This window comes from Typopeltis vanoorti, chromosome 19, assembly GCF_054136105.1.
Source record: "Typopeltis vanoorti isolate ZY-2024b chromosome 19, IOZ_Tvanoo_1.0, whole genome shotgun sequence".
Lineage (NCBI taxonomy): Eukaryota > Metazoa > Arthropoda > Arachnida > Uropygi > Thelyphonidae > Typopeltis > Typopeltis vanoorti.
This window is the reverse complement of record NC_143567.1, coordinates 63,421,544-63,441,224: the sequence shown is the minus strand read 5'-3', so window position 1 is coordinate 63,441,224 and position 19,681 is coordinate 63,421,544. Positions and strand designations below refer to the sequence as shown.

General features: G+C 34.6%; 1 protein-coding gene across 3 annotated transcripts in view; it reads right to left on the bottom strand.

Moving 5' to 3' along the window:
* The window catches only part of c12.2 (von Willebrand factor A domain-containing protein c12.2), a 550,347-nt gene that overhangs the window by 223,959 nt on the left and 306,707 nt on the right, over positions 1 to 19,681 (bottom strand). For all 3 annotated transcript variants that reach the window (XM_090409563.1, XM_090409565.1, XM_090409564.1), the window contains exon 25: positions 8,343 to 8,494. In XM_090409563.1, coding sequence (XP_090265689.1) covers positions 8,343 to 8,494 — 152 coding nt within the window. The remainder of the gene's footprint in view (positions 1 to 8,342; positions 8,495 to 19,681) is intronic.

The window sequence follows — 19,681 nt, the reverse complement described above, 5'->3', positions numbered from 1 at the left end:
CTTCTTTGCACATTGCCAGCCGAGGGTCTCAGATCTGTGGTCAGACAGTAATAAATTTTAATGAAAGTACAGATATTTGATATTGAAAATAACAGCATATCATTATCATCATCATCAAATTCCTGATATGTCCCCTCAGGGGTGACAGTACCTCAGGATAATTATGACAGTACTAAATGAAAAAGTTACACCATTATTAACTTCCAATCAACAATTTTCCTCCAAATTAATCTGTTATCTGATTAATTTGGAGGAAAACTGTTGATTTTCCTCCAACACTCCAACATTATTAGATCTTATATTTCTGCCTTTTAAAGCACTTTTTACTGTATCAACCCATTTATGTCTTGGTCTTCCTCTGGGTCTTTTTCCTGCCAACCTGGCACAGGACAATTGTTTTGCTAATCTTTCCTCTCCCATTCTGTTTAAATGACCATACCAACTGAGATTAGCTCTACCAATAATACTGAATCACATTCCTGAATGCTAACAATGGCAGCTTCTAAGTATCCCCATTTTGATTGTAATAATGCCACTGATGCAATCTATACACTCCACTGATCTTTCTCAGAACTCTCATACCAGAGGTCTCAAGTCTTTGATTAGGAGTTTTATTTCTAACCCAGCTCTTAGATCCATAAGTTAAAATTGGTTTGAGCATTGTCTTGTTCAAGCAAATAAACAACAATTGGTTTACCAATTGTTGTTTATTTCTAGCTGCTGTGAGCTAGAAATTAATATTAATAAACCATATTAAAACCATTTTTGATGGTTTCATAAAATGAGAATCTCCCAAACTTTTGGGTGAGAGAGAAAATCATTACAATTCAGGTTAGACCAATGTAAATGGGCTTCACAACTTTCTTTGAAAAGCTCTTCATATTTAAAACTGCTTCTTTGGAGAATATGAGCTTCATCCCAGTGGATACTTAGATGAAGCTCATAGTTTAGTGTTGATACTTTGCCAGACTAGACTTTTGAGATTTCATGTATTCAATGTAGTATTCTTGTTCATTAATTCTTTTTTTTCATAGAATGGCCCTGTCTTCCCAAGGTATGCAAATTACATTCACAAGGAATCTGGTAAACACCAGCTAAAGATAGAGATGACAGTTTGTCTTTTTTAGCTGGTAACAGCTGATAAATTTTGTTGATAGAAAAATATGTGGGAATAAGGTGATACCTCTTCAAATTTCTACCAATACGTTCAGATACCAGAAATATAATGGATTGGAATCCTGCAGTCTATTGAGGAATCCTTAGGTATTAGAACATAGGAGTTATTCCCACATATTTTCCTATCACAAAATTATTAATCTGTCACTAGCTACAAAAGACAACCTCTCTTCTGTGGCTACTATCTTTAGCTGCTGTTTAGCAGATTCCTTGTAAATGTAATTTGCATACTTTGAGAAAACAGGCGTTCTGTGGAAAAAAGAATTAATGAACATCAATGCTATGTTGAATACATGAAACCTCAAAAGTCTGTCTGGCACAGCATAGTAATGACACTAAACACAGTATTCACTTGAATGAAGCTCATATTCTCCATAGAAGCAGTTTTAAATATAAAAGCCTTTTCAAAGAAAGTTGTGAAACCCTCTTGCATTGGCCTAACCTGAATCAGAATGATTGTCTCTCTCTCACACAAAAGTTTGGGAGATTCTCATTTTATGTAAACAACAAAAATAGTTTTAATATTATTTTTGCATAGGCAAAGTGGATATTAAATCATGCATTATTTCATAGCTGAACTTAATAACTATGAAAATTTCGTAAGTTGATCAGAGAGCTTGTGGGAATGCATTCCTCGCTATTCCCAAGTTGCCTTAGTATAGACCACTTAAAAGACATGAGCGCTGCCCAAGCGTCCATATTTGTCTTTTATTAGTCCATTTGATAGCCAAAAGGCTTTAGTTGTGATGTAAATTTACATAGGCATAGTGGATATTAGATCCAGCATTATTTCAAAGCCAAACATAGAAGCTATGTAAGTTTCGTAAGTTAACCAGAGAGCTTGCAGGAACATTCCTCAGTATCCCCAAATTGCTTTAGTATGGACCACTTAAAAGACATGAGCACTGCCCAAATGTCCATATATTCACCTTTTATTAATCCATTTGATAAAGGTTTCACTAGCCTGACAGCTGTATCGAACTGATTGGCTCTCTTCAGAGATCAAGCGGAAAACTTAAGAGAGCAAGAACTCTCAGTACTAAGGAACTTTGCCTATGTAAATTTAGATTGCCAAACTGGAGCCTTTCTGCTCTTTATTTTAGTACTTGCTTTTATGCACCGACCGAGAGTTCGCCTACAGCAAATGCATTTCTCTGACATTTCAAGTTCCTTAGTACTGAGAGTTTTTGCTCTCTTAAGGTTTCTGCCTGATCTCTGAAGAGAACCAACCAGTTTGAAACAGCTGTCAGGCCAGTGAAACCTTTATCAAATGGACTAATAAAAGGTGAATATATGGATACTTAGGTAGCGCTCATGTCTTTATTAAGGCATGAAGTCCATATTAAGGCAACTCGGGGATACTGAGGAATGCATTCCCATAAGCTCTCCGGTCAACTTATTAAACTTATAGTTTCTATATTCAGCTTTAAAATAATGTTTGATCTAATATCCACTTTGTCTATGTAAATTTACATCCCCAAACTAAGTCTTCTGGCTTGTTGTGTCGGAAATAACTGGCCCACTATCAGTCAGCCATTTGTTTCAGACCCAACATGAGAAAATAGTGAATTACGATAAAAACATGCATATATGCTCAAGAGCAAGGGTAAAGAAGTAATAAATAAATTGTAATCAAAAGATATATCAACTTAATTTATAATATTGTTGTAAAGTAGTCCAAATTCTGTTTTAGAATCATGCTCAATATAAGGAAAATTATGTTAAACAATTCAGAATTATGTTAACCAATCAACAGAAGGTCAGATCATAGGTAATAGTCCACAGTGACACAGCAGAAAACCCGCATAGTCATCCGGTAACCCCCTGCCATAACAGTTCCATTAAGAGAGGCGTCGAGAAAAGGATATGACATCATTGGTACCTGACGTATCAGAGATAGCTAAGTGAGTGACGAAGGCAGAGAGAGAGAGAGGTCACTCGTGGATGAGGTATAAGGAGCAGTGCGCACTTTAAACACTCTCTTGTTCCTGCATTTTTCCCGTGTTCCTGTTCAAAGGCCGTGAGGGCTGAGGAAGCTTGTCTCCGGTATCCAGCAACTTTCCACTTTGCTGTGGGACCCAATGTATACAAGCCGTCCGACAGAGCATCAGGAGACCAGCAGACAGAGCCATTGGTGAATCTGCTGCCAATCTGAGGATAGCGAAGGGGATCCTTCGAGAAGAAAGGAAAGAGATAGACAGCAGAGCGACAAGGGAATCTTGCCATGTCTGAGGAAAACCCAGAACTGAAGCTAAGGAACCACTTCACTAAGGAAAATAGCCGGTAAAGTGCATATCTTTTACCTTATATATATATATCAAGTATTGTAGAACCAGAGGAGATGAAAAGAAGGAGAACTTTAAGCACAGCCCTGCCCGACCCAACTAGGTGATCCGTTTTTGGACTAGTCGTCTGTGATGGAACCTTCCTGTGGTAGCTTAAACTTTTGTATAAGAGAGACACTATAGTAGGACAGTTATGAGATGATTCATTATATGTGATAAATGTGTGAAGGCACTGTTCTTTATATTAACCTTATAACTTGTATAAATTTTACAGCAAAGAGTATTTAACTAAAATAGTAATTGTTAAATTGAGTGAATATATCCTATGCATTTTGCTAACGTTGTATTGCCAGGAACTGCATAACCAATAGAGTATCACTTAATCTTAATGCAAAGTACAGAAATAAGACTGATTAACTGATGCTCTTGGAATATAATCATATGCGGCTGTATATTAAGAAATATGTGAGAGTAATTTTAACGCTTAGAATAATTGAGTGAGTTTATTGCAGTAGCATGAGTATTTGTGCATGAACTTGTTTTTCTATATTGTTATTACATTGTTTCTGTATATGATTTTTAGTTCAATTAAAATGTATTCTTTTAAATCAAAGCTAGTGAGTTCTGTTGTTTGAGACTGAATTACCACTTAGAAAAGTTCAGACCTGTGTAAGTGGGGGACATTTTATGCAAGGTAGAGAGGGGAGCCACGACTGCACACCACGTGATCCCTATGCTCAATTAAATTGTCAAGAAAATTAGTAGAGTAAACTTTTGTATCAGAAACTAGTTGCTGGCTGGCGCAGTCAATATAATTTGGCAGGAACTGAATTCTGGTACATGTAACCTAAGATATAAAACTAAAGTAGAGTATAGTAAGAAAGAAAAAAATAGAACCAAGATAGAAAAAGGGATAAATTATAAAATTAAAGAGAAAAGCAACGACATAACAGGCTCTTTATTTTACTAATTAATATAATTTATTAATATAAATTTCTAGCTCATGACAGTCAGTTTTAATTGTTAAACCAATTGCTGGATGTACCTTGTATTCCTGTTCTTTGATTTACTTATTTCTACACACTGATGATGTGCTGTTATTTTCAGTACAAAACTAATTAAATTAGAGCCCTGACAAATAGAGACAAGCTTTGGAAAAAAATGTTGTTGATTGAAAACTCGACATGAAATATTGTCTAATATTTAATAAACTTTAATGAATTAAAGTTTATTATTGTGGTTATCATGTGATTTCGTTGTTTATGATATAGCTATGCCACAGATACCTTTAAAGGTTAGACAATATTTCATGTCTAGTTTTCAATCAACAACATTTTTTCCATAGTCTGTCTCTTATTTGTCAGGTCTCTAATTTAATCAGTTTTAAATATGAACCATCTGTTTAGAGAGAAAGCACTGAGGCATTGTCCTAATTTAACTTGGAATAATGGTCTATCATTTAGCCAAACGTTTTTTGGGAAATTCTGATTCTTAGTAACTGTAATCATTATTTGTTTATGAAATACATAATATTTTAATCTTGTTATTTAGGTTTAATTAGTCAGCTGCCATCCTTCTGGTATGTAACACTTGTCATGAAATGTTAGCCAAATATATGTTCTTTCTGTTCTGAATTTACCTAAATTGTTATCATTGATGATGGATTAACAATGTTAGAAGTGCCTCTGAAATTAAAATTACAGAATCAAATTTTTCATGCAGGTAAGATTCTGATGAGTAACAGTTTCCAACATGTTCAAACAACTGCATGATATTTAAGCATATATACTAATGAAAAAGAACAATATACAGTAATCTATCATTCATCTGACCTTCAAAGCAACAATCCTTCAATTAACCAACTTTGCTATACCAATCAATTTCTGGTATGATGCCTTGTAACTGTACCTTCACTAACCCAACCCTTCAATTATCAGAACAGCAAATTGCCTTCCTACCATCGTTAGATACATTGTAGAATACTGTACATCAAAAATGTCCTGTGCAGAGTATCTTTGAGCATTGGAATATCCTGAATTTTCTGATTTCATTTTTGACTCTGGAGTAATTCAATCAAAAAGTTGCTACTGGAAGAAAAAGTCCACTTTTTTGTGATCATGATCAGGAATTATGTTCATGCATTGGCTACTACAGAGGCTGATAGACAAAAAGAGCTGCTGCTTTTACACATGCAAGCAATAGAGAATGACTGATGTCATCTATTGTCTTGTTGTTTTCTCTATATCCAGCCATTAGCCTGGTGATGGCATTAGAACTATAGGTTTATCTACAGATTAATATTAATCTGTTAATAGTTTAATATTAAAAAATATCTTCAAATAGCAGGTATGTCGAGGTTCTTGATGTTCAGTAATAACTAACATTTATTAACCTACCTGTTATCTGGACTCCTTAGGACCTCATGCAAGTCCCAATGCAATTCATGAATGCTATAATCAATTAATTTTACAAGGGTGGTCTGAGAAGTTCTCAGCCTCGACTATAGATGACAACACTATTGGGAAGATTTTTTTCCCCCTAAGTTGGTACATCTGTCATAAGCATCCATGTGAAATTGCAAGTCATTCTATCAAGTAGTTCATTTTATGAACTACTTGATAGAATGACTTGCAAAAATGACTTCATAGTGCTGTCTGAAGCAAAAGTGTTGTCTGTATCCCTTCAAATGGATAAAATTGAGTATTGTACAATTATAAAATTCTTTGTAAAAGAAGGTTTAATGCCAAAAGAAATTCATTTGAAGTTCATAAAAGTTTATGGGCACACTTCTCCTCCGTTTTCAACAATTAAGAAATGGGCTGCCGAGTTTAAACGTGGCCATACCAGCCTTGAAGATGATCCATGTGAAGGATGTCCAAAAAGTGTTACACCATCAAAAATCATTGATCAAGTGCACAATATGGTACTGGATGACCAGTAAGTCAAAGTGCATGAAAAAACTGCTGAGACTATAGGCATTTCAAAAGAACATGTAGGATATGTTTTGCATGAAGAATTGCAAATGAAAAAGCTTTGCACAAGATGGGTGCCATGTTTGCTCACAGCAGATCAAAAATGCACTCGCATGAAAATCTCTGAACAGTGCTTGGAGAGTTTTAACAAGAATAAAATTGATTTTGTGGGAACTCTTCTTCTCGATTTATTACTATGGATGAGACTTGGATTCACCATTACACACCAGAATCCAAACATCAGTCAAAACAGTGGTTTTTCAGCTGCCAAAGAAGACAAAGTCAGTTCCATCAACAAGAATGGTCATGGCATCGGTGTTTTGGGATGCTAAAGGCATTTTGTTTATTAATTATCTTGAAAAGGCTAAAACAATAACTGTGGAATATTATTCCAATCTTTTAACCAGGCTAAATGAAAAAATTCTTAAGAAAAGACCTGATTTGCAGAAGATAAAAATCATCTTTCATCAGGACAAGGAAAAATTAAAGGATCTGTACTATGAATTGTTGGATCATCCACTCTATTCCCCAGATTTGGCTCCCTCTGACTTCTGTCTCTTCCCAAAACTAAAACTCTTCCTCACTGGTCAGCGTTTTTCTTCAAATCAAGAGAAGACTACAGCTGTGGAGGAGTATTTTGCAGATCTTACTGAGAACCACTACAGGGACAGGATAATGGCGCTGCAGCATCACTGGAATAAATGTATTAGTCTTAAGGGAGATTATGTTGAAAAATAAAAATAATTTTGAAATTATAAATTTGTTTTTTAATTGTTAGGTCAATAACTTTTCAGACCATCCTCGTACATTACTATTAATACAACACAATCCTTAAAACTTTCGATAATGATCCTTCATTGTCTTTATCATTTCCTGGAATATGTTGACAAGACGATGAAGAGAATAATAAGATTTCATTATTACAGTCAGCTCTTGATATAGTGAACCCATAGAGATCATAAAAACAATTTGTTATAATGAAGATTTGTTAATCAAGTGAATTTCCTTTACAACAGCAGTTTAACAGAACTTTGGCAAGAACCTTTCAGTAATTTGTTAATGATTTTTGCTAGAGTGAGAAATGATTGCAGTTTTCTATGAACAATTTTCTTTCAAAGTAGTCTGTTATTTGGTATATTTCTAATCTGACAAGTCCATCCCTAAGACAGTCTTCTCTACATCAATCAGTTATATAAAAGTCATTCACAAGTCTTTTTTTCCCTCCCCAATTCAAATTGTTCTGCTAATCTTCCATTTCCCATTTTGTTTAAATGCTGTGCCACTTTAGACTGACTGCTTACAAATTCTTGAAAATTAATATCAACCCTCTTTCTTATATCTTCATTTTAAATATGGATTTGACAGTGATATCCCTTATGCACTGCTTAAATTCCCTCTGCACACTCATATGCAGTCACTCTAGTCTTTGATTAGATTACTTCTTTATTTCTATCATTCATATATTAAAACTGGTTCAAACACTGTCTTATATACTGCTAGTGAAGTTTTTTTGGACAGACTCTTTTAATATGATTAAAGTTGCTTCTCAGTGTAACAAATTTGTTGATTCTCCCATGTATTTCGATATCTAATTTGCTCTCTTTGCTAAATAATAATTCTACTATTTCAGGTCTAACCAAATTCTCACATCCAGAAGTTATTTGGATAACCTTCTGGGAAAATAACTGACGTAATTAAAATCTGCTAAAGTTTGGAAATCTCAATGCCTCAGCAGATTTCAGGATTTTTGTAAATATCATTTTCAATTTTACAATTAAGAATAGAAACCTCTTTTCCTGAAAGGTTATGCATTGTCTAGTGAAAGGTACCTTATAGACAAAACTGAAAGTACTGCTACAAGAAAACAGAATAATTTATAATGATGACAACATAAAAATTTACTAATTACCTTTTCCCAAGATCAACCTGTAAAGTCTGGTTAAAAAATGGTATACCATGCTTATGGAGTACAGATTTAAACACTTCTTGAGTTTCTTGGCTGTATGAATCAAAATCAAACACATTTTTTAGCACACTGGGAAGACCATCACCTGGATAACTCTGTCAAAAAGAAGTTTAAAAAAAATTAAAGTAAAGATAAATTATTATTATTATAATACAGAAAAACATATTTTCAGTACAGTATAAAAAGTTATACTAACATTAAACAGCAATATGAAAAAAGGACTTATATCATAATTTCATATTCTCCTTGTCTGGTTGATGCAGTATGATGAACATCCACTGAAGCAGCAAACTGTCAAAAAGTAACTTGGTCACTGTAACAAACTGTCAAAAAGGCCTGACCTAAGCCTCACAGAAGCAATTCCATTTTAAAGAAACTTCTTTGCAAGGTCCTGATTTTTTGTTTAATATTGTTACTCTCTTAATTTTGCTTAGTGTTTTAATCTCAGTGATTTCATAAATTTTCTTGATTTTTTGTAAGTGGTCTAACTACTCTTTTGTAGATTTTTATTTTTTGTTTCATATATTCTTAATCTTCCAGATGAGGCTGTTGAAACATTGAGATATTCTACTAGCTTTTACTGCTTGTTCTTGTACTTCATTTTGTGTGATGCCATTGTTATTCACTATTCCTAAATATTTTATCTTACTAATGTTAAATTATTTTCCCTCTGATTTCTAATTTACAACTTATGGGGTCTGTAGCAAGTGTCACGATCTTAGTTTTTTTCCTTGTTGAAATCTTCATTTTTGCAGATAACCATTTTCTGATAATAAGATATCATCATCATATCCATTTACTCTTATAGAGTCTTATTTTTGAGTTTTTAATTTGTATTCTACATTACTATGTTTTATTTTTTGATTTTATTATTTCATCCCTCACTACATTAAATAAGATGGGACTGAATGAGTCATCAAACTTTGGATTTCTTTGCATGGAGAGTGGTTGGTCAGCAGAATGCTTTACCTGGTATTGTAGTGAATACTGATACACTGAATGAGTAAAGCATAGTTTGATGAGCTTTATGTGTAAGAAAGAGTATTTGCCTCCTGTGATGAGTCTTTAGACTCCATAGAGGTCTGGCATTAATAATGGTAATAAATAAAATAAATACAAATATGATTCAGTATTCTAGTAATCAGTCCTCCAGTTATATTAAACTGTGTACTACTTGAAATCATTAATATATCTAATATACCTTCAAATTAAACATTAAAATTTAAAGTAACATTTCAAATTACACATCCAAGCAAATATGTAGTTTTAATATTAATAAGCTAAATTTTTTTTCAAATGTGGATTGTATCTGATTTGTGTGACAAGTTACAACTCTTGACAAAAGCCTCACAATAAGAGATGAAACACTGAGCAGTGATCAATAAACATTTGTTTTCTTTCACTAAGTTTTTTTTTACCTCTTCTTTACCTCCCCATAATATCCATTTAGGATATTATCCTAACTCCCCCACCCCCAATGCTTTTGCTGCTTTATAATGTCTTTAAAGGCTTTAATGTTTCCATTATAATAAATTTCAAACCTGTGAAACTTTTTTTAATTATTAAATGCATTTTTATTTATACAAATTATACAATATAATTAGAAACAAAAACTGTGAAATTTAAATTTCATAAAACAATTTAATGAGACAAATGAAACTATTTCTATTGGAAAGAGGTTAGTTTGGTGAAATCCAGTTTTATATTTGTTATTTTTAGCAGTAGATGAGGCTTCATGTCAAGAAGACAGTTTCATTTTCTTTTCTTCTTTGTAATGACTTCCACAAGTGTAGAAAACACAACTTTCCAAAGATGCAAACTAGGGAAGTTGTTTCACAACTTTTTCTGGCAAAATTAGATATTATTAAAATTTATTTGAAATGGCATTATTGTACATTGCCATATTTAGTTTTGAGAATGCTATCTGAGACCAGTTCAGTATGCGATTGTGCCTTTAATTAGACATAGTCCCAAATGGAGCCATGCTCAATTTTATGTTGATTCCACGCAAGAAAGGTCATAAGACATAACACTACAGTGTCATGTGTGGACAAGTGATTAAAGAGAAAAATGGAAAGAGTGTTGCCTGCTTATAAGTTTCTTAAAGAGTAGGAGGTTGTACTCAGTGGGAAAAACAGTATGGAGGAGATTGGTCCAAAGAATAGAGGTGGATAGAATGAAGGAAGCTGATGAGAAGCTAGTTCAGTGTGTTCAAAGCTGGGCAGTGCATGGATATTGACCAGTGGCTGCTCTAGTTCTTTCATGGTTAGACAAAAAGTGGAGGAATGGTAGCAGCCAATTCAGAGTAGCAATGCCCATGAAGGTACCTATAGAAAAGACAGTGCTGAAACAAGCACCTATGATAAAGTGAATGAAGGGAGTCTCTGAGGGAAGGATCATCTATTAAGTGGATTACCCTCTTCTGAATATCATCAAGAATTCTTAGAGCGGTCTTGGGTGCTTCATCCCAAAAGTGGAAACAGTACTCCAAAGTTGGATGGATCTGAGATTTATACAGTGTTAGGAGTTGAGAGGAAGAGAAGTAATGTTCAGAATGGAAAAGAACACCAAGCTTTTTAGAGGCTAAGGGGGCTATGTGAGTAATATGTTTATGCCAGGATAAAATTGGATTTGATAATCAATCCAAGAAAAGAAAGCTGATCTTGAAAGGAAGCCAGAACATTATCAAAAATGAGAGGGGATAAGGAAGGATTTTTCTAGTAGGTAATAAAATAATGCAAGCTTGACTTTCTTTGGCATCAAAATTTACTAAGTTATCTTTACTCCATTTCAGGATGTTGAGGAGGTCAGTGTTCAAGTCACTGGTTATGGAAGATCTTGAGGCATCTAGCATTAGGGTACTGCAGGGTTTATTAAATGATGAAGAGAAATGAAGAGTACTGTCATCAGTGAAGCTGTGAATAGGATTTGAAATTAGAGAAAAGAGGTCATTGATGTAAAGGAAGAGTGTGGATAAGAGTGTGGAGTACAGAACCCTGAGGCACTCCAGCATTGAGTTTTTTTTTCCAAATCTTTCCATGGCCTGAGTACCAAAGCAGGTGAGATTAGCTAGGAGGTCGGTTGTAGAGAATGGCAGAATCCATATTGGTGATCACCAATTAACTGACAAGTCTCCAAGTAATGAAGATGCTAATTGTTGATAACCTTCTCTGTCACTTCTGAAAGTCTTGAGGTGAGAGCAATGAGATGATAGTTAAATGACTGACTGACTTTTGTCTCCCTTTTTGGGTACAGGCTGAATGTAGGCTTGCTTCCATGCTGTTGGGTAGATGCAAGTTTATATAGATTATTCAGGATGGATGTCAATTCTGGAGCAATGGTCAGCAGCAACCAAATCCCCTACCTGTACATCTGTGTTGGTGGGCATGTTAGTATGAACACAACTGGAAGAATACCATCTGGACCAGGAGCCTTATTAGTATCAAGATTAATGAGGGTTTTTCTGATGTCCTTTTGGCAAAAGTTCAGAGGAAGCATGCAGTGAGAGGTTTGTGGAAGTACAGGAGGTAATTTTTCTTGGTCATCCAGGCAGGAGTTGGAGGAAAAAAATACTGATGCTAAGGGATCTTCCTTTTCCTTGAGTGAGGTTACCTTAGAGCCACCAGGATGCGAGAGAGGTGGCAACATGGAAGGGCAGAAGTTATAACCTAGCAAGGGACAAGAAAGCTTGATTACCAGTTGAGCAGGAAGCAAGTTTATTGTATTTCATTCTTACAAGTCTGGTTTGGAATCGTTGATAACTTTTTTACACATTTCTAGCTGTTGTGTAAGCTGAATGAGAAGCTGGAGTTTTAAGCCAGTGAACATAAACTGCATTTTTATTATGGATGGTATAGGCACATTTTTTTTTGAGAACCAGGACTTGGATAGATATCAAGAGTTTGCAGTGAAGTGGGGAATGAAGGCTCTTATTTCAGCAAGGATTATTTCAGCACAGGTGTTTTGATGATGAGTGCAAAAGCAGTAATCTGACCATGGAAAAGCAGCATTAAAATTCTAAAATTCATAAAAATTCAGATAAAATAAATAGAATACTAGAAATACAACCTCAAAGTCACGTTTAAACCTCCTGCAAAATTAAAAACCTTACTCAACTCATCCAAAGACCCACTCCCTCCACTGGCCAACCCTGGAGTATACCATGTTTAGTGCACCTGTAATCTACCATATATAGGGAAAACACGACACAATTCCTATCAGACAAAAGGAACAAACATTAAATATAATAACTATGGTGAAGCTGGGCTCTCTGATCATGCTGAACACTACATAGATTGACTAGAAAAGCACCAGTTGTTTACATCATCACACCAAAACATGGTATGAATGCAAATTTAAGGAAGCCTAGAAATTCTTATCAACCACCCAAATCTAAACAATAATGATGGTCTAAAAATTCCAAGCATATGGAAGGCACATATTCTACCCACAGAACCTAAGAGTTAACTATAAACAGGACTGTAGATAATCCAGAATCTTAAATCTAATAAAACAATTGTCATGTTAAAAATAGGACATCATTGTTACTGCAAGAAAACTATCTATATGAAAGAATGTTTCTCCCATGTTATCTTATGTAGAATTTAGGCTTTGATGTAATTTCTAAATATTTAATTAATTTTTAATTTTATCTGTATTTTTTTTTTTTTTTTTTTTTTTTTACTAGAGGTCATGCCAGTAGAATAACCAGTGATCAAATCATTGTTTCTTTAGCTTACTGTGTGAAATGTAACTCGGCTTGTCTTTGTGTATTTGTATATACTCCAGATGAGGACTTTAATATGAAGGTCAAAACATTGGGAAATTAAAAGTTATTTATAACATGGTTGTAAAGTCCATAATTTCCAGCATAAAAGTTCTGCAGATTATCCCAGTTGGCACAATTATAGTGCCATAGGGTATGAGGCTGAGATTAGCTGGGCAGAGGATGAACTGTAGAGAAGACTTGAATAAGATTTGCCAAGGATATTGATATATACCAAGAGACACATTCTGTTTAAAACATGCTGGAATATTATTTACAGTAAATGATAAATTTTCCAGTAAGAAAATTACTGGAAAATTAATTACAGAATAGACTACATGTGACAATATAGTGAAATAAAAAAAAAATTTAAAAAAGCAATCAAAATTGAAAAAAAATACATCGTACACCCAGAAGACCTTTCACATATCCCTGGGGATATGTTTACCACACTTGGGGAAAACACTGCTCTAAATTATAAATATTAATAATATTTATTTTTCCCTTATTGTTTGCTTTTGCTATTCAAAAATACAATAATATAATTATATATCAAGTAGAAATGTTTTTCTACTCCACTATATATCATTATTATTATTATTCACTGAGACCTCCAGGAGACAGACTCATCACTAATTCAACATGCAAACTGTTCCAATCACTTCTATGAGAGAAAATTCTAGCTCTTACCCCCTTTCTTAGCTGTCTAAAAAGTTAACTTCCATGGATACCCCTGTGTTCTCTCTCTCTCTACCTTCCATATAGCAAAAAATTTCATCACATAATATCCAATGATGACACCCATTCAGAAGCTTATATAACCCCAATCATATCATGCCCTCTTTCCCCTGTTTACCATGGTCTGCAATCCACATACTCTCAATCTGTCTTCATAATCTACATTCCTTAATCTCGATATAATCTCTGTTACTCTTATCCACTGAGTTGTATTTGCAATTTTTGCAATGTGATCTTTGACCTTTCGATTTCTATCCACCATAACTAAAAGATCCCTAACCTTATCAATTTCTCGTAACATAATCCCACCTTATCACCAAATTGCATAACTTTATATACAGTAACATTGAATAGACAGAATTATCATTTATTCATAATTCCAGCCTATTCAAATCATTCTGTAAGTGCTATATATCAATAACATCCCAGATTGTCCTGCCCATCTTTGCATCACCAGCAAAAACGACTGAACATCTGTCAGATTCTTTCCAATATCATTAACATATAGATGCAACAACAATGGTCCAAGGACTGATCCTCGAGGTACACCACTGGTCACCTTAAATCAGGCAGATTCAGATCCCCCATATACCACTTTCTGATACTTGATCATGAACCATCCACTTATCCATGTCAAAGGTTTATATTCCAATTCCATATTCTCCAGTTTATACAACTGCCTTTCATGAGGCTATTGTGTGAAATGCCTTAGCAAAGACCAACAGTATCAATGTATCCATTCCCTTTATCCAGCTCAGCCATAACATTATTATAAAATATGAGCAAATTGCTAAAACATGACCCACCTTTAGTAAACCCATGATGTTCTCTGTAAAGTATAATTGGATACAAAAATGGATTTGACAGACATGTTCTTACCAGCTTCTCTAAAATATTCACAACCACCACTCCAGAAATAGACAGGTAAGTAGTTAGACATCAGTGTTTGCACCACATGCTTTGTACAACAGAACTCTCATATATTCCTTCCATTCCCATGGGATGGATCTTTCAACAACTGTGATTCAAGTTACGCAAACATGTCTAGAGCCTAGCCAATACAATCAAACATTTCTTTAGAATATGTGGTGATATTCCATTTGTCCCTCTTGGTGAATTCATATCCAAGTTATACAACAGCTCTTGAACTTCATTCTCATGCACCTTTATCTATTCATCTAATGTAGTAGTAGTAGCACTGCACACCATGTTATATACACCTGGTTGATATATCTTAGAAAAGTGAGCACTCATTAAATGAACAATCTCATGAGCTTTTGATAGAAGAGCACTATCTGCATTCAGTAAAGTTATTCTTTCACGTTCATTTTTTCTTTTACTTGCGGCATAATGATGAAATTTCTTTGAAGTGCCTTTAGCCTGCACAGCCAATTTCTTTTTGTAGTCTGATTTAGTTTCTGCACAATACTTGTAATTTTTCTGGTTTCCTCTCACTCTTATTCTCATGATATTTGTTCCATATCATCTTCTACTTATGGATCGCTTACTTAATAAGGTTTCACCTCCACCCTATTTGTTCTTTGAATTCCACCATCATCAAATTCCTGCCAGGTACCCACAAGGGGTGTACAGGATATGATAGTACTACATGAAAAAAATTACATCATTATTAATTTCCTATCTACAATTTTCCTCCAAATCAGTCTGTTACTTGTCAAGACTCCAACATTATCAGATCTTATATTTCTATCATCTAAGGTAGCGCGTCCCAAACTGTAGGCTGCGGCCCCCCTTGGGGGCCGGAGGTTTTGTTGAGGGGGCCGTGATATAATGAAAACAAATTTAAAATGTTTTAAGACTAAGTAGATTTTTTTTTATTTTAAAAGAAACATATTCAACTTTTATTATTTATTATTTCTTTTTTGTTATTTTTTATATTTTAATGGAAAAATTCACACATTGGTGTTGGTTCACAAACTTTGCTTCCTGTGTATTTCGGCACTTAATGAATATTAGTAAATATTGCTTATTCGTATGTTTCATTTCAAAGCAGTGGTTAATTGTATTTACTTCGAATGCTTTCCAGGGAAGCTCCATATCTTCCTGTCCCTTTCATCACGTGTTCGTAATCAGGGACTGTTGATATTGACTTTATATACATATCAAAACTCGTTTTATATTATCACTGTCATCCGAGATAGTTTTCTGTTACCAATAAAAGTTTCGCATATACTTCACACATGAAAAAAAGCTTAATCAAGTTCATGTGGGGAGATAGTAACTTGCTTGCAGTGGTAAACAACACCCTCCCTAACAGCCACTATACTGCAGAGGCAATAAAAACAAGTACTTTTATTATGCCAGTGAATAAGGTATGAGGAGTCTGTGTAATATATTTCTCAACAAATAGTGCAATTAGAGACAACTGGGATAAAAACACACTAACTAATGAATCACATGTCCCCTCATATAGAAACTATGCTGTATAGACTGAAACAAAACCATATGTTGCGTGGGCAAACACGATATCTAACTAAAAACTACTGTTATTAATTAGATGTGTGTGAGTTCGATTTCCCAAGGCAACAATAAAATTCAACCGAACGTGTCAAAATTCGTTAAAGTGTTAAAACTAAGTAATGGCAGTTTCACATATGGAATTCGGTTGAAGAGAGTTAGCATTTCAACTCAAATGTCAGCTATGCTTTTATCTTTCGGTTGTGCGATCTTTTGTTAATAATGCACCAATCATATGCACGTTTTAATAACCTGTCTTTGCTGTCTGTTTCGCGTTAGGCTTAATTACCATAAAGGGAGAAAAGTCACAAAACAGAAAAATATTCCTGCTACGGGGATTCCCTTATTCAGGTAATATTCACTAATTTCATGTTATCAGTCTGTGGTGTGCCAGTATATGGAAGGGGTGATATTATTTGATCTATTCTATGTTAAAAAATTTAACCCTGAGATGGATAAGTGGCTGATAAAAAATAAAAAAAAAATCCCGCGAACAATCAGAAGAAGCAGAAACAGACTCAAAAAAAAAAAAAAAGGACAGTATTTCTATTTTCAAGAACAGCTCGCATCGTTTTCAGAACCAAACGGTAAGAGGCAAAAAATGTAATACATGCTTTTGATTTTTGCAATATTCGCTGTGCATGTTTTGTATTGAATATAAATACAATAAATATTACCATAATATATCTCTATTACGATTTTTTTCCGAGGGGGGGGCATGAAATATTTTCATCTTTGCAAAGGGGGCCCTGACATCCACAAGTTTGGGAAGCACTGGTCTAAGGCACTTTGTACCGTATCAATCCACCTATATCTTGGTCTTTCTCTGGGTCGTTATGTTGCCAACCTGGTAGAAAACACTTGTTTTGCTAATCTTTCCTCGCCCATTCTGTTTAAGTGACCATACCATCTGAGATTAGCTCTGTTAATGCATTCCTGGATGCTGACAATGTCAAGTTCTTTCCTAATATCCTCGTTTTTAATATGATATTGCCAGTGATGCCATCTGTTCATGCCTATAATCTTTCTCAGGACTCTCATATCTGCGGTCTCTAGTCTTTGATCAAGTATTTTACTTCTGACCCAGCTCTCAGATCCATAAGTTAAAACTTGTTTGAACACTGTCCTGTATACAGCTAATTTGGTGTTGCAACTAATTTCTCTCTTATTCCATATGAATTTATTCAATTGACTTCTCACCATACCAGCTTAGCTGATTCTGTTGTCTATTTCTATATTTAATTTACCATCTTCAGCAAAAATCGTGGCTAAATAGCTGAAATGTTTTACTTGTTCCACAATTTCTCCATTCACAACACAGTTGACATTTTCAATGATTCTGCCTATTTTCGTTGTCTTTGTCATTTTATTGCTGACCTTCATAACATATCTATTACAACAGTTATTCAATTTAGTCAGAGAATCTTGCAGACTTATAGTGGATTTATTTAGAAGTATAACATCATCCGCATAAAGCAAAGAGCTGACATTAACATCTCCAATTTTGATATCATGTTTAATACCACTTTCCTTCATAATGTGATCCATATAGATAATGAATAACAGAGGGGATAATGTACATCCTTGTCTCACACCAGATTTAACATTAAACCATCTTCCTGTACTTCCTTCAATCCTAACTGCTGACTTACAACTCAAATAAAGACTAAGTATTGCTTGATATAATGCCCCATTGACACCATATAACTGCAGTGTATTGAATAGCTTATCTCTTGGCACCTTGTCATATGCCTTTTCCAAATCAACAAAACTTAAATACAGATCTTGTTATATTCCTATGCTTTCTCGACTATTTGTCGTAAAGTGAAGATCTGATCCTGACAGCCTATATTTGGCCTGAATCCAGCTTGTTCTTCATCAAGCTTTTCTTCCACAATTCTTCTCAACCGTTTCTCAAGTATACTTGCATAGATCTTGCCAGGAACACTCAGTAGGGAAATACCTCTGTAATTCTCACATGCAGTTTTATTTCTCTTTTTATATATGGGTACAATGAGAGCTCTACTCCAATCATCGGGAATTCGTCCCTCTGTCCAGGCTTTCTGAACTATGCAATGCAGCCACTGTAAGACTCTTATACCACCATACTTCAGCATTTCTGGTGGAATATCATCTACTCCTGCTGCCTTTCCACATTTCAAGCCTTTGATGGCTTTTTCTACTTCAAGTATGGATATGTATTCCTGACTGATGGTCAGTGTTTTTTACCACTGTGCTGTCATCACTGCTTGTTTCATTTAGCAGTTTTTCAAAGTAATTACTCCATACTTCAAGGATATCTTTTTCTCCCATTCTCATGTCACCTTTATCATCTCTAACACCTTTTACACACTCTTTCCTCCATTCCAAAGCTTCTTCAACAACCTCCAGAATATTTTACCACCTTCTTGATATTTATTTTCTATATTCTTGCCAAAGTCCTCCCATGACTTTTGTTTAGTTAGTTTTACACAGTGTTTAGCATTCTTGCATTTGTCTCTATATTCTCTAAGAGCACAAGCAGACTTATTTGCCAGGAACTTTTGATATGCTTTCTTCTTTTCTTTCACCGCCTCTTTAACTTCCTATGTCCACCAGGGAGTTCTGATTTTTTTATCCTCACAGACAACCTCACCACATGCCTCTCTGGCAGATTCAATCAATGTTTTCTTCAGAGTTTGCCACTGAATCTCCAAGGTTTGATTCCTGTTCTCAAACTCTTTCATTTTTTCTTCAATAATCTTTGTGTATTTCTACAGTTCACATCTGAGAGCTGCTCAACTTTTATTCGCTTTAAAACTTTCTTACATGTTATTCTTTTCAATATGAAATTCAATTTTATCTTGCTCAGGGAGAAAACATCACTATCAACAATAACATAGTCAATGAGACTTTTCTTATTCCTTGCCTCTTCTCTCCATGTGAATTTGTGCACATTTTTATGTTGGAACATGGTGTTAATAATAACAGGTCCATGTCCTGAGCAGAAATCCAACAGACATTTGCCATTATTATTAGCTTTGTTCTTTTCTCCAAATTTTTCCAAAATATTTTTTTGTGTCTCACAATCATTTTCTACTCTGCTATTTAGATCCCTAACAAGCACCAACTTTTCATTTTTCATTGTGTCAGTTGCTTTTGCTAAAGCCTCAAAAAATCCTCTACTTCTACCTTAGTAGAACCTTCTGTGGGATCATAGGCACAAATAAGTCTCATTGTCCAGTTCCCCATTCTCATATTTGACCACAATACTCTACTTGAGACTGATTGCCATTCAAGAAGATTAGCCTCGTATTTTGTG